Genomic DNA, 26,204 nt, shown 5'->3' with positions numbered 1-26,204 from the left:
AATACTCAAGGAAACCACAACCTGAGAGAGACAGGCAGCTCTCACAGAGGAGGTCATTCTCCTCAGAGTTCAAAGCCTCCCTCACCTCCCGACTGATCGGTGAAGAGGTACAAGCCTAGCAACTGAAGTACAGCCTGACTATCAGCTGTGATGGAGCTCTCTGCTCTTCCTGACCCGCTGAAGTAGTTACCAGGAACAGCACCACATTGCAGGCACTCAGTGTACAGGGAGACCCCAGAGATAGAGACCGGGCAGAGAGCGAGGTAACCGTGGGCGGCACGGTGGCAGGGGGCGGCACGGTGGCACAGTGGTTAGAACTGCTGCCTCACAGCGCCAGAGACCCGGGTTCAATTCCTGCCTCAGGCGACTGACTGTGTAGAGTTTGCACGTTCTCCCCGTGTCTGCGAGGGTTTCCTCCGGATGCTCCGGTTTCCTCCCACAGTCCAAAGATGTGCAGGTCAGGTGAACTGGCCATGCTAAATTGCCTGTAGTGTTAGGTAAGGGGTAAATGTAGGGGTATGGGTGGGTTGCGCTTCGGCGGGTCGGTGTGGACTTGTTGGGCCGAAGGGCCTGTTTCCACACTGTAATTTAATCTAATCTAAAGTTCCACTGCAAATGGAGATGAGACGAACAGACATCAGTCAGGTAGACAGGGAACATGGAAGCAGCAGGGAGTGCAGGGAGGGGTGGGTAAGACAGACAAGCTGATCAAGGAGACCACAGACATAGGAAACCTGAAGAAATGTGTCGGGCAAGAAACAGGGGGAGCAACCAGAGGTCGGCAGGGGGACCCCGTACCCCAGTGAGGGTTAGCCTCTTCAGGAAAGGGGTGGGGACCCTGTATCCCAGTGAGAGACAGCCCCTTCAGGAAAGGGGTGGGGACCCCGTATCCTAGTGAGAGTCAGCCCCTTCAGGAAAGGGGTGGGGACCCCGTATCCCAGTGAGAGACAGCCCCTTCAGGAGGGGGAGGGTGACCCCGTACACCAGTGAGAGAGGGTCGGCCTCTTCAGGAGGGGGAGGGTGACCCCGTACCCCAGTGAGAGTCAGCCCCTTCAGGAGGGGGAGGGAGACCCCGTACCCCAGTGAGGGTTAGCCTCTTCAGGAAAGGGGTGGGGACCCCGTATCCCAGCGAGAGTCAGCCCCTGGGGGAGGGGGGAAACCCCGTACCCCAGTGAGAGCCAGCCCCTTCAGGACGGGGAGGGAGACCCCGTACCCCAGTGAGAGTCAGCCCCTTCAGGAGAGGGAGGGTGACCCTGTACCCCAGTGAGAGTCAGCCCCTTCAGGAGAGGGAGGGTGACCCCGTACCTCAGTGAGAGTCAGCCCCTTCAGGAGAGGGAGGGGAACCCTGTACCCCAGTGAGAACCAGCCCCTTCAGGAGAGGGTGGGTGACCCCGTACCCCAGTGAGAACCAGCCCCTTCAGGAGAGGGTGGGTGACCCCGTACCCCAGTGAGGGTCAGCCCCTTCAGGACAGGGAGGGAGACCCCGTACCCCAGTGAGAACCAGCCCCTTCAGGAGAGGGAGGGAGACCCCGTACCCCAGTGAGAACCAGCCCCTTCAGGAGAGGGTGGGTGACCCCGTACCCCAGTGAGGGTCAGCCCCTTCAGGACAGGGAGGGAGACCCCGTACCCCAGTGAGAGCCAGCCCCTTCAGGAGTGGGAGGGTGACCCCGTACCCCAGTGAGAGCCAGCCCCTTCAGGAGAGGGAGGGTGACCCCGTATCCCAGTGAGAGTCCGCCCCTTCAGGAGAGGGAGGGAGACCCCGTACCTCAGAGAGGGTCAGCCCCTTCAGGAGAGGGAGGGGGACCCCGTACCCCAGTGAGGGTCAGCCCCTTCAGGAGGGGGAGGGTGCCCCTATCCCGTTGCTAGGCCCCTGTTTCCTCGGAAACCGTTACCCAGCTGATGGAGTCGCTGCTCACCTCAAGCTCCATCCGGCTACTGTCAGCCGAGGCCCCGCTGTGTACCACCGGCTCCTGCCCGGGCGAAGGCACCTGCCCACCGGCACCCGGGTGGACGGAGGGCCCGTAAGAGCGCCCCCCCGCCGCCGGGAGGTCTCACTGTCACGGCGTCCCCCTCAGCGCTAACTACGCCCGGAGGACGTACCGCCGGCGCCCCCTCCGCTCTGGAGGACTCATTGCACCGCCCTCTCGCCTTTACCGCCAGCGCCTCCCGCGACCAGGAGGACTCATTGCACCGCCCTCTCGCCTTTACCGCCGGCGCCCCCTCCGCACTGGAGGACTCATTGCACCGTCCTCTCGCCTTTACCGCCAGCGCCTCCCGCGAACAGGAGGACTCATTACCACTAACGTCTTTCCCGCCGGCAACCCGCGGACGGGAGGACTCACCCCTTTCCCCTCCAGCGCTCCCCGCGGCTGAGAGGACTCACTGCAGGATTTCTGAAGCAAGGTTATTGGACCCAAAGCGTCGACTCTACTTTCTCTCCAGAGATGCTGCCAGGCCTGCTGAGTTTCTCCATCACTTTCTGCTTTTGATTTGTTTGCTTCCGTAGTTCGTTTCGATTCATTCTTTTTATATTTAAAATGTAGGACTCACTACATCCTCCAGCGCTCGCCGCGGTGGGAAGAACTCACTGCAGCTTCCCGCCCTACCCCCAGCTGCCTGGAGGGCTTCCGTCCCTCAGCGACACCTATAGGCTGGGAGGTCTCACCACAGCCTTCCCCTGGAGACACCTAGAGGCTGGGAGGACTCAATCCATCCTCCCGCCCCCCAGGAAACACCCAGAGGCTGGGAGGTCTCACCCCCCAACCTTCCCCTAGCGACACCCAGAGGCTGGGAGGACTCTTTCCATGCTACCCCTGGCGACTCCCAGACTTTGGGAGGACTCACACTCCCTTCCCGTAGCGGCACCCAGAGGCTGGGAGGACTCCCAGAGGCTGGGAGGACTCCCAGGGGCTGTGGGGTCTTTCCGCAACTACACTGGCCCCACCCCCCATCTTTTCCTCCGCTACATCGATGACTGTATCGGCGCTACCTCGTGCTCCCACGAGGAGGTTGAACAGTTCATCCACTACACTAACACCTTCCACCCCGACCTCAAATTCACCTGGACAGTCTCGGACTCCTAGACTCTGCTTTTTACCAATACTGTCTTACTCACCTCAAAAACTTTACAATTATTCTGCATGGTACTTGAAAGCTGATGAGGTCTCATTTTACCTACTCTGCATTCTGAGTAGTAATATATCACCCCTGTGGTAGGGCAAGAATACTACATAAAGTTCATCTTAGCTCAAGGATTTGACAGAGCTGCCTAACTTTATCCTATTCAGCTTCATTGCCCGAGGTCTATATTTTAATGTTAGAGAGCCGTGTGGGACTGTGATATGTCTCCAAATGTAATTTGGTTTAAATATCCATCTATCTCACTATGGAAAATAGAAGTATTGTTGACATTTTGATAGCAAATTTCTTTTTGTTTTTGGTTAACTTTTATATTAAAGTTAGTATATGGTATATCAATCATTTGGTATGAAATTATTGCTTGCTTATTTCACAAATAAATACATTAGAATTGCCATGAGAGGTTACTAAAAGATAAATAAATGCAAATCATTTGTGCTTTATTATTCTCTTTTATTGTTTCACTATTAAGAAATATACATTATCAGTTTATACAAACAAAATGGACATTAAATTAGCTGGAGTGAGTGTAGATAAAACTGGAGATTGGGACTCTGTTTTTGGAGACTACAGCTTGTCCAAATGGAAATGGGACCTCTAATCTAGAAGTCCCACCCTCAGTTCCGACTGATCCTGTTTTCATGAGTAGGGGAAAGGGGCAGGATAAGATTCCTCATTATGGGAAACCTGAACTCGACATGCCCCCATAACATAACTAGAGTCAAAGTACACAGTGATCAGAAACAGCACTGAAAGAAATACTTGGGGGTCAAATTTTTGTGGCTCAGAGGTGGAGAGGGGCTCTTCCAAGAGTGCAGAGATGCTGTGGATTTCCTCTGCTTTTAATCACTCAATATTCCAACTGCTGTCCTCTCCAACTAGTCTCCTTCCTCACTCATGCTGTCAGGAATCATTTCCATGGGTCTCCAGTGATGGCCTGACCCTCTGTGACATTCTGCTTTTGACCAGTGGTGAAGAATCATGACTGATGTGTTCAAATAAGGTACAAGAGTTCAAACCCACTGGGTGTCTTGGTTAGATGGAATGTCAGTTGCTTTGACTGGTGCACCCGTGATTTCAGCCCCCAAAGTTAATGCAGATTCCCATACCTGTTAAATGTTTTAAAAACTAATTCAAGGGATATGGACATCACCTCTGGGCCACCCGGACGAACCAACCCAATCTCCCTGTAGCACAGCATTTCAACTCCCCCTCCCACTCCACCGAGGATATGCAGGTCATTGGACTCATCCACCGCCAAACCACAACGCGACGGTCGGAGGAGGAGCGTCTTATCTTCCGACTGGGAACCTTCCAACCACAGGGGATGAACTTGGACTTCACCAGTTTCTTCATCCCCCCTCCCCTTGTCTCAGCCGAATCCCTCCAGCCCGGCACTGCCTTCCTGACCTGTAGTCTTCTTCTTGACCTCTCCGCCTCCACCCTACTCCGACCTATCACCTTCACCTTGACCTCTTTCCACCTATCACATTTCCAACGCCCCTCCTCCAAGTCCCTCCTCCCTACCTTTTATCTTCTCCTGCTGAACACTCTCTGCTCATTCCTGAAGAAGGGCATGTGCCCGAAACGTCGAATCTTCTGTTCCCTGGATGCTGCCTGACCTGCTGTGCTGTTCCAGCAATAAAGTTTCAGCTGTGGGGTCTTTCCAATCCCTTCCCCTGGGGAGACCCAGGGACTGCGCGGTCTCAATCCACCCTTCCCCATGGGGACACCCAGAAGCTGGGAGGACCGAATCCTCCCTTCCCCGGCGACACTCAAGAGGTTGAGAGGATTCCATCCATTCTTCACCTCATGACACCCAGAGGTTGGGAGGACTCTCACTCCCTTCCCGTAGCGACACCCAGAGGCTGGGAGGACTCTTTCCATGTTACCCCTGGCGACTCCCAGACTTTGGGAGGACTCACACTCCCTCCCCGTAGCGACACCCAGAGGCTGGGAGGACTCGATGACACCCAGAGGCTGTGGGGTCTCACCACTCCCTTCCCCTGGTGCTATCCAAGATCTGGGAGCACTCAATCCACCCTTCACCTCATGGCACCCTGAGGCTGGGAGAATTCACTCCCCTTCCCTTCGCGCCACACAGAGGTTGGGAGTTCTTTCCCACCTCCCCGCCAACTGTAACTTCATGACTCCCCCCTACACACTCCACCTCTGATGAAGAGACATGTGGACTCGAAATGTTAGCTTGCTGTCTCTCCATGGATGGAGCCAGCATTTGTTGTTTTCCGGTCTTACCCCCTTCCTGCTCAACAAAGTCTTGCCCGGGGCACGCCATCACACCAGCTGGAGGAATGGCCCCCCATCAGATACTGTTCACAGCTTTCTTCATACAATGTGAAATTTTAGACCCTAAGCATTAACCCTTGCTGCTTTATTTCATCCCTTTCACGCCTGAGTCTTCACCGCGTTTTCTTGTAGGGCTGCCTCCATAAGAACATAAGAAACATGAGGAGTAGGCCATTTGATCCACCGAGTCTGCTCTGCCATTCTCTGAGGTCATGGCTGATTGTTTCAAGGACTCTACTTATTTGCCCGCTCACCATACCCTTCATTACATTACTGTTCAAAAATCTATCTTAAAAGCATTCATCGCTGCTATACTGGACAGGGAATTCCAGAGTCACAATCGTTTGGGTGAAGAAGTTCCTTGTCAGCTCGTGCCTGAATCTGTTCCATTTTATTTTGAGGTGATTCCCCCAGCTCTAGTTTCACCTCCTAGTGGAAACAACCTCCCTGCTTTTATCTATTCCCATCATAGTTTTATATATTTGTATTAGATCTCCCTTATTCTTCTAAATTCTAATGAATACTCAAGCTCTCCTCATAAGGTAACTTTCTCATGACTCTCTCATTCACACTTCTCCGCACCTCTGTGTTTGTGTCTTTCTTTGTTCCCTTAACATTCTCAGTTTCTTTTTAATTTAGAGTGACCCATCTTTCATTCTATCATGGACTGTATGATTTGATCTTTTCTCACCACCCTTTGATGCTCTTTAAATCTGTTGCAATTTTAACTTTGGCCAGTTGAGATGCAGGGTTGTTAATTCCATCTCTAGATACTGTCCAACATCCTGAGGCCACAACATCCTGATCAAGTCCTTCACCTTCCCAACACATCTTCACCATCCCCACCCCAATATTCTTATGCAATCATAGAAGGTGGAACCTTTATCTCCTCATCATCCAAGCTCCCAAGGGACTCTTGAAGGAGTAAGTTAGTTGTACTATTTATGATCTAGTCTTCTGTATTCACTACTCACACTGGGGTCTCATCTACTTTGACTAAGAACAAACACCTTGTGTCTCCAAGAATGATTCCATTCAATGCACCACCACCTGGCTCATATAGCCACATTTCTGTGGTCTGCAGCAGTGATAGAACATAGAAAAATACAGCACAGTACAGGCCCTTTGGCCCTCGATGTTGCACCGATCCAAGCCCACCTAACCTACACTAGCCCACTATTCTCCATATGCCTATCCAATGCCCGTTTAAATGTCCACCACTGCTACTGGCAGGGCATTCCATGATCTGGTGAAGCCCTGATTTTCTAAATGAAGCACTTCTTCAGTCTTCAGAACTGAGTTTCACAAATTCACACCATGATATCTAGCCTCCCCTCTCATCATTCCCACCCCTCCTATTGCCTTGTTTGTTTTTTTGCTTCATTCAACGGGATGAGGGCATCATTGGTTAGGTCAGCATTTATTGTTTATCCCTTATTGCCCAGAGTACAGCTAAGTGACAACCACAGTGCTGAGAGTCTGGAGTCATATGTAGGCCAGACCAGGTAAGGATGGCAGTTTCCTTCTCCAAAGGGCATTAGTGAATCAGATAGGTTTTCCTGGCAGTTGACAATGGCTTCATGGTCATCATTAGAATCCTAATTCCAACTTTTTGTTGACTTCAAATTCTACCATCTGCCATGGTGGGATTTGTATACAGCTCCCCAGAACATTACCTCGATCTTTGGCTTAGCAGTTCAGTGATAATATCACTAGGCCATGGTCTCCGTTTTGCTCTCTGCAGAGCTGACCCATTTTCTGACTATTAACACCTACTCTTCACCCATAATCGCTTCTCTATGACCATTTGCTATCCTTTTCCTTCAGTTCTGGGCAGTTTTCCCATCTGTTCCACTTGGTTCACCTCCCTTTCTCAGCAGCATAATAAATCCATCACATTTCCAGCCCCCTTCTGCGCAGATTGTATTGGACTAGAAACATTAACTGTGTTTCTTTCTCCATTGCTGCTCCCAGACCTATTGAGTTTCTCTAGCACACTCTATCTGCATCCCTGAGTATTTGCCACAATTTCTGATTTTCCATCTCCTGCTACAAGTTATCTGCTGCCAGAACTCTCTCTGATGTCTTTAAGTTCTAGAGACAATTACACTGATTTGGTCCACTGGCCAGTGTCCCATCTTCAACTGTCCATGGAGATTCATTCATCCAAAACTCTCAATCACTCCAAATCCCATTCATCTTTTGCCCATTGATGCACAATGGCACTCAGTCGACAACTCCACAGAATAAAAACCAGAGAATCCCAACAGTATGGAAGCACACCATCTGGTCCATCAAGCCCATGCAACCCTCCAAAGACTATCCCACCCTATCCCTGTAACACTGCATTTCCCATGGACATCCCTGGACACTATGGGCAATTTAGCATGGCCAATCCACCTAATTTGCAAACCTTGCGATAATGGAAGGAAACCGGAGCTCCCGGAGAAAACCCACAGGGAGAATGTGCAAACTTCACAGTTGCCCAGTGGTGCTAACCACTGAGCCACCCCTCATGTATAGAGATCTTGGCCTTGCTTTCAAGCCCCTTTGAAACTTCCTCCAGTCTATAAATGTGTGACAGCACCGTGCCCTCCAATTCTGACATCTTTTTAGGTTTTAAATTGCTCCGCCGTTGGTGGCTATGTCGTCAGCTGCCTGGGCCCTAAGTTCTGAATTCCCTCCCGAAAACTCATTCCCAGCTTTAAAGGCAATTTATGTTGAACCTTACCTCTTTGATCAAACTTTCCCTGGTACCTCAAGGACTGCTGTTGTCCAAGATTCAGAGTGAGGTTTGCCCATCTCTGCAGCAAACTGAAGTCAATGCTCCATCCATTCTGCTCGATTAAATCAATACCTAAAGGGCACGAACTAAAAGGGCTAACTGCTGCTCCACCACTATGTTCATCTCCATGTTGCTTGTGGGATCCTGCTGTGTGAAAAATAGCTGCCATGTTGACCCACAGTAACAGCACATTATAATGCTTAACCTACAACCTGAGAAACTGGGTCTTTCCCAACACAACTAAAGGAATGAGGCAGCAGTAAAATGTAAATTTGTTGTAATTTCTTTTTAAAACTTGTAACAGTAATGTTAACAAAAAAATAATCTTTTAAAAAAGTTATACAAAAAAGGGACCTTAAATCAGTAATAGCTACAAATCTCATGACAATACATTCTTAAACCGTATGCATAGAGTCTGCTTTTTCCATGATGCACATTCTTTCCGATAGTTCCATCACTACACTTTCAGCACAGCTGGAGGGACTTACGACGGGAATGAGACATGAACCTGGCTGGTGTGGTGACCCCTGCGGATTTCACTTGGAACCTCAGTGCTTTGCAGCCATCAAGGAAGGCGTGCAGTGATCAGGGCTGGTATCTTGGCCTCTGCTCCTCTGGTCCATGGCCATGGGCGAGGCTGGGGGGAAGAGGCCAAGACGCTTTTCCACAAACCAGCCAGCCAGAGATCAAACTGCCTTTGGGGCTAAAGATGGAAGGCTGCAGAGCCACCAGTATCCACCATTCTCTCCCCTCCCCCCTCAACATCATCAGTGTCAGTGCCTGATGGGGCAAACTAGAGACTTCAAGAGGAAATCCCTTTAACCAAGACTCGCCCCAACAGGACAATCATTCCAGCAAGGGCCTTCTGCACAAGGCACTGCCAAAGGTCGACAGCCGAAGATGGTAGCAAACACCAGAGAGGTCAGTGTTCGGGTGGCATTAGCTACGTGATGTTGGTGGCCGGAGGTTTGGGATTGGATTGACCCTGGGGTAGGTCACCTCCCCATCGAGTATACCACCCCTATCCCACCACCTCAGGAACAGAGAGCTGCACATACTAAGTACCAGATGCTGAACTGAATACAGAATGTGTGGCTGGAACTGCAGCTTGTCAGCAGCAGTATGTACCAGGGTAATGCCCAACAAACTGGGAGGATAGACCACAGGCTTTTAAAGGAGAGGCCTCGATTTCATTTTTTAAAAAAGCCCAAACACTCCCTACATTTCCCCTCACTGGGCAAGGTGCAGAGGCAATCAAAGCTGTAGCCCGCTCTCTGCTCCTGGTCTTTCACTGGAATACTCCAGTTACCTCCCTCAGACAGCCAAGACCTGTGCAATATAGCTGCTTGGGGAAAGTGCTGACAACTGACAACACTCACTGCGTCAAAGCCCAACCATACAATCACATCTCTCCCACACACACCCACCTTCCACCACGGACAGCGAGACCCTGATCAAACCTACACACACACACCTTTCACCACGGACAGCAACACCCTGATCAAACAGTACCCCCGCCCCCCTTTCAGCACAGCTGGAGGGACTTACGACGGGAATGAGACATGAACCTGGCTGGTGTGGTGACCCCTGCGGATTTCACTTGGAACCTCAGTGCTTTGCAGCCATCAAGGAAGGCGTGCAGTGATCAGGGCTGGTATCTTGGCCTCTGCTCCTCTGGTCCATGGCCATGGGCGAGGCTGGGGGGAAGAGGCCAAGACGCTTTTCCACAAACCAGCCAGCCAGAGATCAAACTGCCTTTGGGGCTAAAGATGGAAGGCTGCAGAGCCACCAGTATCCACCATTCTCTCCCCTCCCCCCTCAACATCATCAGTGTCAGTGCCTGATGGGGCAAACTAGAGACTTCAAGAGGAAATCCCTTTAACCAAGACTCGCCCCAACAGGACAATCATTCCAGCAAGGGCCTTCTGCACAAGGCACTGCCAAAGGTCGACAGCCGAAGATGGTAGCAAACACCAGAGAGGTCAGTGTTCGGGTGGCATTAGCTACGTGATGTTGGTGGCCGGAGGTTTGGGATTGGATTGACCCTGGGGTAGGTCACCTCCCCATCGAGTATACCACCCCTATCCCACCACCTCAGGAACAGAGAGCTGCACATACTAAGTACCAGATGCTGAACTGAATACAGAATGTGTGGCTGGAACTGCAGCTTGTCAGCAGCAGTATGTACCAGGGTAATGCCCAACAAACTGGGAGGATAGACCACAGGCTTTTAAAGGAGAGGCCTCGATTTCATTTTTTAAAAAAGCCCAAACACTCCCTACATTTCCCCTCACTGGGCAAGGTGCAGAGGCAATCAAAGCTGTAGCCCGCTCTCTGCTCCTGGTCTTTCACTGGAATACTCCAGTTACCTCCCTCAGACAGCCAAGACCTGTGCAATATAGCTGCTTGGGGAAAGTGCTGACAACTGACAACACTCACTGCGTCAAAGCCCAACCATACAATCACATCTCTCCCACACACACCCACCTTCCACCACGGACAGCGAGACCCTGATCAAACCTACACACACACACCTTTCACCACGGACAGCAACACCCTGATCAAACAGTACCCCCGCCCCCAAACCTACACACACACACATACACCTTCCACCACGGACAGCAACACCCTGATCAAACAGCATCCCCACTCCCAAACCTGTTCGTACACACACACACACAGCTTCCAACAAGTTTGGTGACATACTGCTATGATGCTGGTACTTTGTTAAATATGTGAGAAATGAAACACTTGGCAATATCTTTGTACCCCACAAAGAATCTGCACTAAGTGAAGATCTGCACATGCGGACAGCACATCTCAACCTCCAGACCTCTCCCCCACCAGTACTGTACCCCAGTATTACAGTTGAAAAATGTGGTGCTGGAAAAACGCAGCAGGCCAGGCAGCATCCGAGGAGGAGAATCGACGTTTCGGGCATAAGCCCTTCTTCAGGAATGAGGCTGGTGTGCCAAGCGGGCTGAGATAAAAGGTAGGGGGGAGGGAATTTGGGGGAAGGGCACTGGGAATACGATACCCATTCCTGAAGAAGGGCTTATGTCCGAAATGTCGATTCTCCTGTTCCTCAGATGCTGTCTGGCCTGCTGTCCAGCACCACTAATCCAGAATCTGGTGTCCAGCATCTGCAGTCATTGTTTTTACCTTATACAGTGACCGACCTGTCCCCACCAGTACTGTACTGAAAATGTGTTGCTGGAAAAGCACAGCAGGTCAGGCAGCATCCAGGGAACAGGAGAAATGACGTTTCGGCCATAAGCCCTTCTTCAGGAATGGGTATCGTATTCCTGAAGAAGGGCTTATGCCCGAAACGTCGATTCTCCTGTTCCCTGGATGCTGCCTGACCTGCTGCGCTTTTCCAGCAACACATTTTCAGCTCTGATCTCCAGCATCTGCAGACCTCACTTTCTCCACCAGTACTGTACCCCAGTGTTATACAGTGACAGACCTGTCCCCACCAGTACTGTACCCCAGTGTTATACAGTGACAGACCTGTCCCCACCAGTACTGTACCCCAGTGTTATACAGAGACAGACCAGTCCCCACCAGTACTGTACCCCAGAGTTATAGTGACAGACCTGTCCCAACAGTACTGTACCCCAGTTATACAGCAACATACCTGTCCCCACCAGTACTGTACCCCAGAGTTATACAGTGACAGACCTGTCCCCAACATTACTGTACCCCAGAGCTATACAGGGACTGACCTGTCCCCACCAGTACTGTACCCTAGTGTTATACAGTGACAGACCTGTCCCCACCAGTACTGTACCCCAGTTATACAGCAACATACCTGTCCCCACCAGTACTGTACCCCAGTGTTATACACAGACCTGTCCCCACCAGTACTGTACCCCAGAGTTATACAGGGACTGACCTGTCCCCACCAGTACTGTACCCCAGTGTTATACAGTGACAGACCTGTCCTCAGTGGAAGACTGGACTGTATTGGGGTTTTGATGCACTGTCCATTCAGCTGAGATGCTGCACTGAGAACTATGTCACTGTACAGTTGACAGTCAGATGACACAATCTGTGCAGAAGGTGCAAAGAGACAGAATTCAATCCTAGACTAAACACACTGTCCTAAACTCCCCAGTACCATGACCCCCTCTGGCGTGCAGGGATCGAGTGGGAAGATCGCAGGAGGGGGAAAGCTGGTTTCAGTCAGAGTTACAATTGCCATTGCTATACACAGTGTAGAGAAAGAAAAAGCTGACTGTATCGATGAGAGTGATGGAGTGCTGCTGAAGGAACATGCACAGCCTTGGCTGGGAAAGCCTGTTGGGTTCACACTGACTCACTGGGGATCAGTTGTCCTTGTTAGATCCTGTATTGTCTGGGTTAATTGTGCAGAATGAATCCAGTGAGCTGTGGTGAGCGTGTCTGATTGAGCCTTGCCTCGAGTTAAGCTGGTGCTCCTGCAGCGTACACACAGCACACAGAGGACAGTGTTCCTTTACCATCAGTCTTACTACGACAGACAGCCGGCCAATGAGAGGTAGTGCAATGCTGGCCACAGAGCAGGGCCCATCAGCCTCTCATGTTCCGGGTACGGCCTCTCCCTGTCACTCACTTCCCTCCCTCTCAGTCTCCTCCATAAACATCATAGAATCTGCTTCCTGCAGTATCTGTACTCACCCTCCCTCCCCCACCCTTCCCACAAGTGCCTGGCTTTCTTTAAATCATTTGATATATTTCTTCTTTTTGTAAAATAGGTAATTATTCACAAATATCCTTCTTTTTAAAAACAAAGAGAAATGGAAACCCATGAGGGTCTCTCTCACTCTCTCTACTCTTTAAAGGTTAGGTGGTCATTTCACATCTACAGACCACAAGCTTAATACACAGTATTTACATTTTGTGTGTGTCCGTGTGTGTGTCCGTGTGTGTGTCCGTGTGTGTGTGTGCACACATCTGTGCTCATGTACTCATCTGTGTGTGTGTGTGTGTGTGTCTGTGTGGTGTGTGTGCACACGTGTTTGTGCTCATGTACTCGTCTGTGTGTGTGTTTTCCAAATCTCATAACAACCCCTCTCCCCATCAGTGATGGGGGTCAGCTACAGGCACCCTGGGGTCAGGCAGCTCGCTGTACAGCGTGAAGCTGGGACTAATCCGTGCACAGTGACAATGGGATGAGATCCAAAGCTCTGGTGCCCCAGCTTGTCAGGCTCCCCACAGAGGGCCGTTACTTCAGTCTGCATGGCTCCCAGTGCCCGCGGCCACATGACCTCCACATAGTCATTCACCTACCCCCCCCCCCACCAAGCTGGGCACCAAGCTGGGGGGGGGGGAGTGAGGGAGCAGGTTCCTCCCTACTGCACCTTCCCCCATCAGTCTCTCCCATTGCCCCCGCTATCACAGACGCTCATTTCGAAACGAATCCTCCACCGTGGGGTCCGACAGGAGGGTGAGGTTGGGGTCGCTGAGCATGCTCAGTCCATCCAGAGTCAGGGGCTCCACCTTGAGCTCGTCATCCAAAGGGTATTGGGAATCCACTTCGAAGCCGGGCACACCAGCCAGAGCACTGGTGATCTCCTTCGAGAAATCAGGAGGGGAGTCACCTGGGACAAGGGCAAAGAGACATCAGCAAACCACAGCACAACAACATATACTGCCCAATGAAGCAATGAATAGGAAACAAACACAGCGGGCACAGTCGAACAGGCAGAGTCAGTGTGTGAGGCAGTGGGCACAGTCCGACAGGCAGAGTCAGTGTGTGTGAGGCAGTGGGCACAGTCGGACAGGCAGAGTCAGTGTGTGAGGCAGTGGGCACAGTCGGACAGGCAGGGTCGGTGTGTGAGGCAGTGCGCACAGTCGGACAGGCAGGGTGTGTGAGGCAGTGCGCACAGTCGGACAGGCAGGGTCGGTGTGTGTGAGGCAGTGCGCACAGTCAGACAGGCAGGGTCGGTGTGTGTGAGGCAGTGCGCACAGTTGGACAGGCAGGGTCGGTGTGTGTGAGGCAGTGCGCACAGTCGGACAGGCAGGGTCGGTGTGTGTGAGGCAGTGCGCACAGTTGGACAGGCAGAGTCAGTGTGTGTGTGGCAGTGGGCACAGTCGGACAGGCATGGTCAGTGTGAGGCTGTGGGCACAGTCGGACAGACAGGGTCAGTGTGTGTGTGGCAGTGGGCACAGTCGGACAGGCATGGTCAGTGTGAGGCTGTGGGCACTGTCGGACAGACAGATTCAGTGTGTGAGAGGCAGTGGGCTTAGTCGGACAGGCAGAGTCAGTATGTGTGAGGCAGTGGGCTCAGTTGGACAAGCAGAGTCAGTGTAAGTGAGGCAGTGGGCACAGTCGGACAGGCAGAGTCAGTATGCGTGAGGCAGTGGGCTCAGCCGGACAGGCAGAGTTAGTGTGTGTGAGGCAGTGGGCGCAGTCGGTCAGGCAGAGTCAGTGTGTGAGAGGCAGTGGGCAAGAGGCAGTGGGCTCAGTCAGACAGGCAGAGGGCACAGTCGGACAGGCAGAGTCAGGGTGAGGCAGTGGGCTTAGTCGGACAGGCAGAGTCAGTGTGTGTGAGGCAGTGGGCACAGTCGGACAGGCAGAGTCAGTGTGTGTGAGGCAGTGGGCACAGTCGGACAGGTAGAGTCAGTGTGTGTGAGGCAGTGGGCACAGTCGGACAGGCAGAGTCAGTGTGTGTGAGGCAGTGGGCACAGTCGGACAGGCAGAGTCAATGTGTGTGAGGCAGTGGGTAGGGAATAACTGAACAGATGATAAAGCACTGTCCCTGAACTCAACTCCACCCTCAATGGATTCAAAACTTCAAAGAAGCAGGGCAAAGAACAACAGGGGAAGGTCAACGCTCAGTCAGTGCGGAGCAGAGGGAAGGATAGTTTGGCCCCAGGGTTAGACTCTCTGACAGTGAGGAGCTGACAGCTGGTGGGGGAAAGGGTGAAAGAGAGGGTGGCACATGCCTCACTTGCTCCAGCAGTGCGTAATAATATCCTTGAAGAAAGCTGATTCTAAAATATCAGGCTGTGAGAAAGAGACTTAGGTTTCGCTCTATGTGGGAAGACCAAGGTCCAGGGCTACCTGTGAGAATGATATCAGGGATTGTGGCCATTTGATTGGAGGGGTACATGTTCTGCTTGTTCAGAAGCTGTGAATCCTGCAGGCTCTCGTTGCGGTCTACCAGGCCCACCATCGCTGCCTGTTGGAAACTGCTGCTCCCAGTGTTTCCACACAACGTGTTCATGTTCAATGGCACGTGAGCAACCAACCTGTCCGTGCTGCACGACCCAAGCTACAGGAGAGAGACAGAGAGAGGGAGAAAAAGGAAAATGGTTCAATACACAGTGCCTTCCCAGTCAGTGAGGCTGCTTCAGTCTGTACACACACATGGTCAAATTCAGATACAGCAGTTATCACAAAACCAACATGCTGCCCAGTCACCCTCACACACCCGGTTACGGGTCACCCTCGCACACCCGGGTACGGGTCACCCTCGCACACCCGGGTACGGGTCACCCTGTCACCCTCACACACCTGGGTACGGGTCACCCTCACACACCCGGGTACAGGTCACCCTCGCACACCCGGGTACGGGTCACGCTCATACACCCGGGTACGGGTCACCCTGTCACCCTCACACACCCGGGTACGGGTCACCCTCGCACACCCGGGTACGGGTCACCCTCGCACACCCGGGTACAGGTCACCCTGTCACCCTCACACACCCGGGTACAGGTCACCCTCTCACACCCGGGTACGGGTCACCCTGTCACCCTCACACACCCGGGTACGGGTCACCCTCACACACCTGGGTATGGGTCACCCTCACACACCCGGGTACGGGTCACCCTCACACACCCGGGTACGGGTCACCCTGTCACCCTCACACACCCGGGTACGGGTCACCCTGTCACCCTCACACACCCGGGTACGGGTCACCCTGTCACACCCGGGTACGGGTCACCCTGTCACCCTCACACACCTGGGTACGGGTCACACTCGCACACCCGGGTACAGATCACCCTCACACACCCGGGTACGGGTCACCCTGTCACCCTCACACACCCGGGTACGGGTCACCCAGTCACCCTCACACACCCGGGTACAGGTCACCCTGTCACCCTCACACAGCCGGGTACGGGTCACCCTGTCACCCTCACACACCCGGGTACAGGTCACCCTGTCACCCTCGCACACCCGGGTACAGGTCACCCTGTCACCCTCACACACCCGGGTACGGGTCACCGAGTCACCCTCACACACCCGGGTACGGGTCACCCTGTCATCCTCACACACCCGGGTACGGGTCACCCTGTCACCCTCACACACCCGGGTACAGGTCACCCAGTCACCCTCACACACCCGGGTACGGGTCACCGAGTCACCCTCACACACCCGGGTACAGGTCACCGAGTCACCCTCGCACACCCGGGTACGGGTCACCCTCACACACTCGGGTACGGGTCACCCTCTCACACCCGGGCACAGGTCACCCTGTCACCCTCACACACCCGGGTACGGGTCACCCTGTCACCCTCACACACCCGGGTACGGGTCACCCAGTCACCCTCACACACCCGGGTACGGGTCACCCTGTCACCCTCACACACCCGGGTACGGGTCACCCTGTCACCCTCACACACTCGGGTACGGGTCACCCTGTCACCCTCACACACCCGGGTACAGGTCACCCTGTCTCCCTCACACACCCGGGTACGGGTCACCCAGTCACCCTCCCACACCCGAGTACAGGTCACCCAGTCACCCTCACACACCCGAGTACAGGTCACCCTGTCACCCTCACAAACCCGGGTACGGGTCACCGAGTCACCCTCACACACCCGGGTACGGGTCACCCAGTCACCCTCACACACCCGGGTACGGGTCACCCAGTCACCCTCACACACTCGGGTACGGGTCACCCAGTCACCCTCACACACTCGGGTACGGGTCACCCAGTCACCCTCACACACTCGGGTACGGGTCACCCAGTCACCCTCACACACTCGGGTACGGGTCACCCAGTCACCCTCACACACTCGGGTACGGGTCACCCAGTCACCCTCACACACTCGGGTACGGGTCACCCAGTCACCCTCACACACTCGGGTACGGGTCACCCAGTCACCCTCACACACTCGGGTACGGGTCACCCAGTCACCCTCACACACTCGGGTACGGGTCACCCAGTCACCCTCACACACTCGGGTACGGGTCACCCAGTCACCCTCACACACTCGGGTACGGGTCACCCAGTCACCCTCACACACTCGGGTACGGGTCACCCAGTCACCCTCCCACACCCGGGTACAGGTCACCCAGTCACCCTCACACACCCGGGTACGGGTCACCCTGTCACCCTCACACACCCGGGTATCGGTTACCACAAGAGTGATAGAAGCAGCAGGGTGTTGAAAGGTGAAGGAGAGTTGAAGGTTTTTGGGACCAGTAGAGGGTGGACTGGGTTGGAGAGACAGAAAGTAGAGCATGGCAGGACTGCAGAGAGGGATTGAGAGTAAAGATCAGGTTCTGTGCTGGTGAAGGGGGCGGGGAATGCAGGTGAAGGCCACACTCACCTGGTGAGACAGGCCACCTGTGGGCTGGTTTGAGAGCTGCTGCTCAAAATAAGCATCTTCAAAGAACTTATTCAGCAGTGAAGTCCGCTGTGAGGGAAGAGAAAATTGGAGTGTGAACATCTTTGACTGACAGTGCAGACACAGCACCTAAAGTTCAGCACTCCTAGCTTTGCTGCACAATGTAATCTGCACACAGTTGCCAATATGATTCAGGCCCAACCTGACCCTCTCTGTGTTCCCATTCACAACCCGGTCACCCACTCCTGAAGCTCTGACCTGCCCAAGCTGCTCTCACTCCATAGTGGAACCTCAAAAGACAGTGCCAGCGATCAGGATCCGACACAGCAGTAACTTACCATGGAATCTGTCAGACTGCCCTTCCAGCCTCCTCCACCATCTAGTATGATCAGACGGTTTTATTTCCATGTATTTTCCTGTCCCGTCTCCTTTGGAGACCAAAGCCCCCCCTTTACATTCCCAACCATGTGGAAGGAAATAGGCTAATGGCATTAATCACCAACTATTAATCCAGAAACTCAGCTATTAATCTGGGAACCTGGGTTCAAATCCTGCCCTGGTCAATGGTGGAATTTAATCTCAGTAATGATCAGGAATTAAGAATCCACTGATGACCATGAATCCATTGTTGGAAACCCTACCTGATTCATTAATGTCCCTTCGGGAAGGAAATCTGCCATCTCACCTGGTCTGGCCTTCATGCGATTCCAGACCTATAGCAGTGCAGCGGACTCTCAGCTGCCCCCTGAAATGGCCCAGCAAGCACTCAGTTCAAAGACAGGCAGGAATGGGCAATAAATGCTGGCCATCCACGGCCCACAAGTGAATTGTTTAAAAATCCAATCATTCCCAGTCTTGGAGTGAAGACATTTGTCCTGACCCAAGTCAGAAGTTGCCTTGATCGTGTGTGTGTTCACTCACATGCTAGGTTCCCCAACTGTGTGTGTGTGTGTGCGCGCGCGTGTGTGCATGCGCGTGTGCGTGTGCACGCATGCATGTGTGCACGGGCGAGTGTGTGCATGCGCATGTGCACGCGTGCATGTGTGCACGGGCGAGTGTGTGCATGTGCGTGTGCACGCGTGCATGTGTGCACGGGCGTGCGGGTGCAAACTCATTGAAATATCTCTGTACTCAAGTTAAGAGGAGAAATGGCTAACATACTGATTCCCTCATCAGAGTACAACCCTCTCACTAAAGAAGCAATGCTCCCTGTCTGGTCTCCTTCCTTCGAGGTGGGCACGGAAACTGTACACAGTATTCCCAGTGAGGTCTCACCAAAAACCAGCGCTGTTACAGCATGGAGATGGCCCTTCGGTCTACTGAGTCCATGCTGCCCCTCTTTAGTACAATCCAGTCAGCCCCATCCCTGCACTGCAAGGTTCGGTTCCCTCAGGTTACCATTCATCACCTTTACTTCCAGCTCCCACAAGGAGAGGCCAACACTTGGCAGCTTTTTCATCTGGTTCTCATCAGAATGCTTTGCAAGAATACCAATTCAAAGGGATGGCCAGATTTTATACTGTGTGAGGAAACTGTGCTGATCGGTTGGCAAGTGGATTTAGATTGGTAAAAGCGTTGCCATGGAGAGTGTACACATTCATGATGACTGACAGTTAACTGCTAGATTTTATTTGAATTTTAATCCCAGCATGGTTGACTCTGATTGGTTAGGTCCAATGCTCCCCCTAATTATCCACTTCACCCCACTGCCCTGTGAATTAATATGTACAGCTTCAAATACATGGAACTGCACCACATTACTCGCCTGACGGACAGTTCTACAATGCAATCCTCCACATATTTGGGATTACCCAGCAAATGGTGGTCAATTGCAGAATCTCAAATAATGTTAGGAATTGCAAGCAGGGCTGGGTTGGGTTTGATTAGCACCTTGGCAAAAGTGAGGACTGCAGATGCTGGAGATCACAGGCAAGATTAGAGTGGTGCTGAAAAAGCACAGCAGGTCAGGCAGCATCTGAGGAGCAGGAACATCGAGGTTTCAGGCAAAAGCCACATCAGAAGGGCTTTTACCCGAAACGGTGATGTTCCTGCTCCTCGGATGCTGCCTGACCTGCTGTGCTTTTTCAGCACCACTCTAATCTTGACTGTGATTAGCATCTTGCTTGTTCTGAACAGTCTAAGTGACATGTTTGACGTGATCCACAGGCCTTTGGAATATACGGCCCAAGTCCTTGGCAACATACTAGCACTGAAATTCACATACCACGTTTCTCACCTGTGTGATTGGCAGACAGCCTTTTATAGCTTGATGGTAGCGTCCTCTCAGTGGGGAACACCACTTGTGCTGCTACTACTTAGCTCAAGTATCTAACAGGGAGATTTACCCATTACTCAAACCTTTTTGATACCTTTCTGAGTAATCGGAGACAGACTGGGCCCTTGTCTGGGTAATCGGAGACAGACCGGGCCCTTTCCAGGGTAATCGGAGACAGACCGGACCCTTTTCTGGGTAATCGGAGACAGACCGGGCCCTTTTCTGGGTAATCGGAGACAGATCGGGCCCTTTTCTGGGTAATCGGAGACAGACCAGACCCTTTTCTGGGTAATCGGAGACAGACCAGACCCTTTTCTGGGTAATCATGGACAGATCGGGCCCTTTTCTGGGTAATCGGAGACAGACCGGGCCCTTTTCTGGGTAATCGGGAGACAGACCGTGCCCTTTTCTGGGTAATCGGACACAGACCGGGCCCTTTCCAGGGTCATCGGAGACAGACCGGGCCCTTTTCTGGGTAATCGGAGACAGATCGGGCCCTTTTCTGGGTAATCGGAGACAGACCGGGCCCTTTTCTGAGTAATCGGAGACAGACCGGGCCCTTTCCAGGGTAATCGGAGACAGACCGGGCCCTTTCCAGGGTAATCGGAGACAGACCGGGCCCTTTTCTGGGTAATCGGAGACAGACCGGGCCCTTTTCTGTGTAATCGGAGACAGACCGGGCCCATTTCTGGGTAATCGGAGACAGACCAGACCCTTTTCTGTGTAATCAGAAATAGGCCAGGTTCTTCTCTGGAACAAGATGACCATAGGGTCATCTGTGAGTCTGTGTGATAACATGGTGAGAAATGACAGTAGCTATTAATCTGAGGTCGAAATGGCACACAAATGGCTTGGGCCCTATTTGCCAGGTTCCTGTCGCCTTTTAGTGTACACCATGAATGTATCATCTCCAGGTTGCAAATATGCAAGTGCTAAGAGCTTGGGCAACATTCCATCAAAGTCACCTTTCCTCACCAAATCGAACATAGGGGTTGGTAAGAGCTGCGTCTAGTTGGGACCTCATCTCTTTGGGCATGCTCCAAACCATATCTCTAACCGTCAGCTCAACCATACGAGTTGGTGACTTTGTAATTTCTACAAATATGGATTCACAGTACGGAGGTGGGTGACATCATCGCGCTACAGTGCCGCAGGGCAGAGAGCAGTGGCCTCTCAGAACGGTACACTGACGAATGGGCTTGCATTGTCAAATGCGCTGCCCATTGATAGCTAACTCCTGTACAGTCATGGCATATCCTTGACCGTGCAAGTGCAGCCGTACACCCAGACATTTGGGCTGCTCACCTTGTGTGGAGCTGGAAATGTGTTGCAGGAACAGCACAGCAGGTCAGGCAGCATCCAGGGAACAGGAAAATCGACGTTTGGGGTATAAGCCCTTCTACAGGCTTATGCCCGAAATGTCGATTCTCCTGTTCCCTGGGTGCTGCCTGACCTGCTGCGCTGTTCCTGCAACACATTTTCAGCTCTGACCTCCAGCATCTGCAGACCTCACTTTCTCCTCACCTTGTGCGGAGCCAGTCATACAGAGGATAGGGCAGGGGAGTAAAGGCACATGAGATGGCAGCTCACACATACATATACACAGTGTCGAGAACCCACCATGTCAACCGCCTGACAACTGGATCTCAGCTTGTTATCCAGTAAGGTTGCCTGGTCATGCTGAGCAGCAGGTTTCAAGCCGTCAGCATATCATTGTGCTTGTTAAAATTAGGTTAGTTTAGATTACTTACAATGTGGAAACAGGCCCTTCGGACTAACTAGTCCACACTGACCCTCCAAAGAGCAACCCACCCAGACATTCCCCCACATTTACCCCCTCACCTAACACTATGAGCAATTTAGCATGGCCAATCCACCTGACCTGCACATCTTTGGACTGTGGGAGGAAACTGGAGCACGGAAACTGGAGCACCCGGAGGAAACCCACGCAGACACGGGAAGAACGTGCAAACTCCACACAGAGAGTTGCCTGAGGCGTGAACTGAACCCGGGTCTCTGGTACTGTGAGGCAGCAGTGCTCACCACTGTGCCACCGTGTCACCCATTAAGGATGTCTATTCCAGTTTCTCTCTCAGGGTCGGCTTTCACCTTGAATTTGCTTTCTTGTAAAACATCCCAAACTTATCAACGTCAATACCTTTTGTTGCTCAAGGTCCCTCAGTTTGCTAACTATTCTCCACCTCCAAACATCAGGGCCCAGTGATCAGTCCAATCAGCATCTGCTGGGTTGGTCAGCGGTGCCCACATCCCATGGCCAAATTAAACCAAACCCAAATACTCACACTGACAAGGTTGCTGTCAGACTGAACACAACGTGAGGAGGGCTCCTGCTGCTGCTGCTGCCGCTGGGGTAGGCTGGTTTTCGGAGACTGCTGGTAGCCTTGCTGCTGGGATGGTTGGGACTGTTGGTACGTCTGCTGCTGGGATAGTTGAGACTGTTTGTAGCCTGGCTGCTGGGAGAGCTGGGGCTGTTGATAATTTGGCTGCTGGGATTGAGACTGCTGGAACGTTGACTGCTGGGATTGAGTCTGCTGGTAAGTTGGCTGCTGGGATTGCGTCTGCTGGTATGTTGGCTGCTGGGATTGCGTCTGCTGGTACGTTGGCTGCTGGGATTGAGTCTGCTGGTACGTTGGCTGCTGGGATTGCTTGTAGCCTTGCTGCTGGGATTGAGTCTGCTGGTATGTCGGCTGCTGGGATTGCTGATAGCCTTGCTGCTGGGATTGATTCTGCTGGTATGTTGGCTGCTGGGATTGAGTCTGCTGGTATGCTGGCTGCTGGGATTGCTGGTAGCCTTGCTGCTGGGACTGTTGGTAAGCTTGTGGACAGTAGGAGTATGGAGGCAGTCGCTGGTCAATTGAAAGATTGCTGGTATCTAAGGGAATACCCTGCAACATGAAGCAGGAAGTTAGATCTCCTGAGAAGGTGTTCCAGCAGCAGACAAGCCACACAATGCTGCCTCCGAATTCACATCCCCAATGTACAAAGCCTCCAGTCGCCTTCCTACTCCCATGAGCCTGTCCCGCCCCACTTCTCTATGTTGGTACATGCACTGACGCCCCCCCCCACCAGTTACACAGCCACTGTGCAGCTCCATGTACCACCTGCGGCTGTGTGCCCACTGTGGCTCTGCCGCTTCACCCCCACGTTTCCAGGGCCAGGCTGAAGCCTTTGGCCCTTGCCTCTTACCTGCGTGATGGAGGAGAGGGTGGGAGACATGGTGGGTGAGAATTGCTTGCTGTGGGTCCTCCTGGAATCACCACCGGACAGGACGAGAGGGTTGAGTGGGACCCTCCTCCGAGGCGATGTGCTGATGGAGCCAGGCGGAAGTGAGCTGTTCAGCGAACCGTGCAGCGACGAGGTGCTCAGCGGAGACTGCTTGGAGGCAGCGTTGACCGCGGGCTGCAGCGGAGGGTTACCCGTCGGTGACTGAAGCGACGGGTTGCTGAGCGACGTACGAAGGGAGGAACTGCTGAGAGAGGACTGGAGGGAGGGGTTACTGAGAGAGGACTGCAGTGATGAGTTACTGAGTGACTGGGTGCTAAGTGAGGACTGCAGTGACGGGTTACTGAGCGAGGACTGCAGAGACATGTTACTCAGAGACCCCTGTAATGAAGAGGACAACCCTGGGGAACAATACAAAACAAGTCTGTATTAACATGGAGATGTATTGAAATAGCTTCACTATGTTCATCCAACAAAAACAGTTAGCCCCAGGCCTGTGGCAGTGTTACAGGCTCGGCAGCAATTATCTGCAGGCCATTCTACAAAGGAGAAAATCACAGATAAAGCCTCCGCCAGCCTCCACCCAAATACTAAGCTGCCAGTGGCTGGTGATCAGTAGGATGCCTCACTGATTCCGGCATTCCTACCACACCAGCTAAAAGGCAGCTCCTGACCCCCTTAGGTGACATGGTGGCTCAGGGGTTGGCATTGCTGCCTCACAGCAACAATGACCTGGGTTCGATACCACTCTTGGAGTTCTCCCCGTGTCTGCGTGGGTTTCCTCCGGGTGCTCCGGTTCCCTCAGGTTAGGTGGATTGACCACAGTAAATTGTCTGTAGGGTCAAAGGTTGTGCGGGGAAGGTGGATTAGTCACGGGAAATGCAGGGTTCTAGGGATCGGGCAGGGGTGTGGGTCTGAGTGGGATGCTTTTCGGTGGGTCAGTGTGGACTCAATGAGCTAAAAGGCCTGCGTCCACACTGCATGGATTGTATGAATCTTTGCGGAAGTCAGCCGAGGGCGGAGAGAAGAAGAGCTTCACCAGAGATGCACCAGGGTAGAAGGCTACTCAATCACACAGAGTCTGCAGACACGGAGACTGCTCTCCTCCGAGTAGAAAAGGTGAGGGGGAGATTTAACAGCCAACTCAGGCTGAGGAATTAAGGAGAAGTGATTTCCACTGGTGGCTGTGTGACAAGGTGCGGCTGTGTGCGAGAGAGATAACCAGGACATAGATTTAGGATAATTGGAAACAGAAACCAAGGAGGGGTGAGGAAACACACCTCACACAATGAATTGCTGTGATCCGGAACACACTGCCTGAATGTGCAGCAGGAACACGTACAGCTGGAACTTGTAAAACACAACAAAGAAGGGAAAACGGAGAGATGTTCCGTAAGTGGGGATCATTGGTGAGCTCTTTCAAAGAGCAGAGAGAGAGAGAGAGAGAGAGAGAGACAGACAGACAGACAGGGTAGAAAGAGAGAGAAAAAGAGAGAGACAGAGAGACAGAGACAGAGAGACGGAGACGGAGACAGGGACAGATGAACCTTACCCCCTGCTGACTCATAGTTGGAGGCCATTGCCAGGGACCCCCCACCGATTCCCAGGTGGGTCATGGTCGTGGTGAGGTTGCCTGTGCTGTTGCCTCCACTGATACTCGAGAAGACCGACTCCTCAGGATCGAGTGGGGTGGGCAGCGGAGATGGGAAGTGCAGGTTTGTTAGATCTGGGAGAGACCCGCCTGTGTTCAGTGCTCCAGAAACGTGGGACATGCTGCTGGCTTGCTCCGGTGATGGGAAGATGCTACAATGGAAGGTTCACAGTTAGATAGGAACACAGCCAGGAGGACATTCAGCCCCTCCAGCCTGACCAGTCTAGCTCATGGCTGAACACCTAACTCATCACCATTTTCCCCCAATTATAATCATATCCCCTAATGCCTCATCTCGAAATCTCAATGTGGAAGACAGTCACAGTTTGAGCTTACACTGCCTCTGGATAAGGGAATTGGAAAGCTCTACTCTCCTCTCAGAAAAAAATTCCTCATCTCTCACTCCGAAAGGGCTTCCTCCTCATTCTGAGACTGTGTCCTTGGTTCTAGCTCCCCCTTCAGTCCGGGCTAACTTCTTTCCAGCATTTCCTCTGTTGGGTTCTGTAAGAATGTTGTAAGCCTCCTGGAGATCCCTGCCCATTCTTCTCCACTCTGAGAATACAGGTCGGCTCTCCAAGACCCGGCCTCATCGGGTAATCCCACCGGCCTAGAGATCTGTGCAATGAACAATCACTGCATCATTCCCTGGTGATTATATCCTTCTTCAGATCAGGAGACTAAAACTGTACACAATACTCAGGTGGGTGTCTCACCCAGGCTCTGTACAACTGCAGTAAGATGTTCTTCCTCCTGTACTGAAAGCCTCTTCCAATGAGGACCAACGTGCTGTTGCCCCTCCTGTTGACTTGCTGCAGCTCCATGTTAACTTTGTGACTCAGTAACACAGTCACCCAGGTTCCTTGGAAAAGCATCAACCTTTCACAAATATCCCAATCAGGTAAAAACACAATTCTTTGCACTTCTGAGGATAACGTCACGGTTTTCCACATGATATTCCATCTGCCGAGTTCTGGTCCACTCACTCAGTCTGTCCAAATCCCCTGGAATCCTCTATACATCATCCTCAAAATCTCACTGTCCCAGCTAGATTTGTGCCAACAACAGATCAGTAAACGTTACACAGGGTCCCCATGGGCTATAGAGTGGGGAAACATGGATCTGGGTTGTGGAGGGGGAACAGTGCAGGATGGGAAGTGGGAGGGTGAAGAGAAGGGCAGGGGGATTGGCGGGGAATGGGGCGTGCAGTGTGGGTTATTGGCGGCGAATGGGAGGGGTGAAGAGCG

At 52.6% G+C, this 26,204-nt stretch overlaps 1 protein-coding gene across 1 annotated transcript in view; it reads right to left on the bottom strand.

Annotated features, from left to right (window-relative positions):
• Positions 1-13,177: 13,177 nt before the first annotated feature.
• The window catches only part of LOC122544723 (CREB-regulated transcription coactivator 2-like), a 16,790-nt gene continuing 3,763 nt past the window's right edge, over positions 13,178-26,204 (bottom strand). The window contains exons 5-10 of the mRNA XM_043684022.1: positions 24,862-25,112; positions 23,274-23,710; positions 22,370-22,972; positions 17,774-17,860; positions 15,279-15,489; positions 13,178-13,812 (exon numbers count right to left, since the gene is read on the bottom strand). Of these exons, the coding sequence (XP_043539957.1) occupies positions 13,607-13,812; positions 15,279-15,489; positions 17,774-17,860; positions 22,370-22,972; positions 23,274-23,710; positions 24,862-25,112 (1,795 nt within the window). The 3' untranslated portion in view covers positions 13,178-13,606. The remainder of the gene's footprint in view (positions 13,813-15,278; positions 15,490-17,773; positions 17,861-22,369; positions 22,973-23,273; positions 23,711-24,861; positions 25,113-26,204) is intronic.

Source organism: Chiloscyllium plagiosum, chromosome 51, assembly GCF_004010195.1.
Source record: "Chiloscyllium plagiosum isolate BGI_BamShark_2017 chromosome 51, ASM401019v2, whole genome shotgun sequence".
NCBI lineage: Eukaryota > Metazoa > Chordata > Chondrichthyes > Orectolobiformes > Hemiscylliidae > Chiloscyllium > Chiloscyllium plagiosum.
Note: the sequence above shows the minus strand (reverse complement) of the source record. Positions and strands in the feature narration are given on the sequence as shown.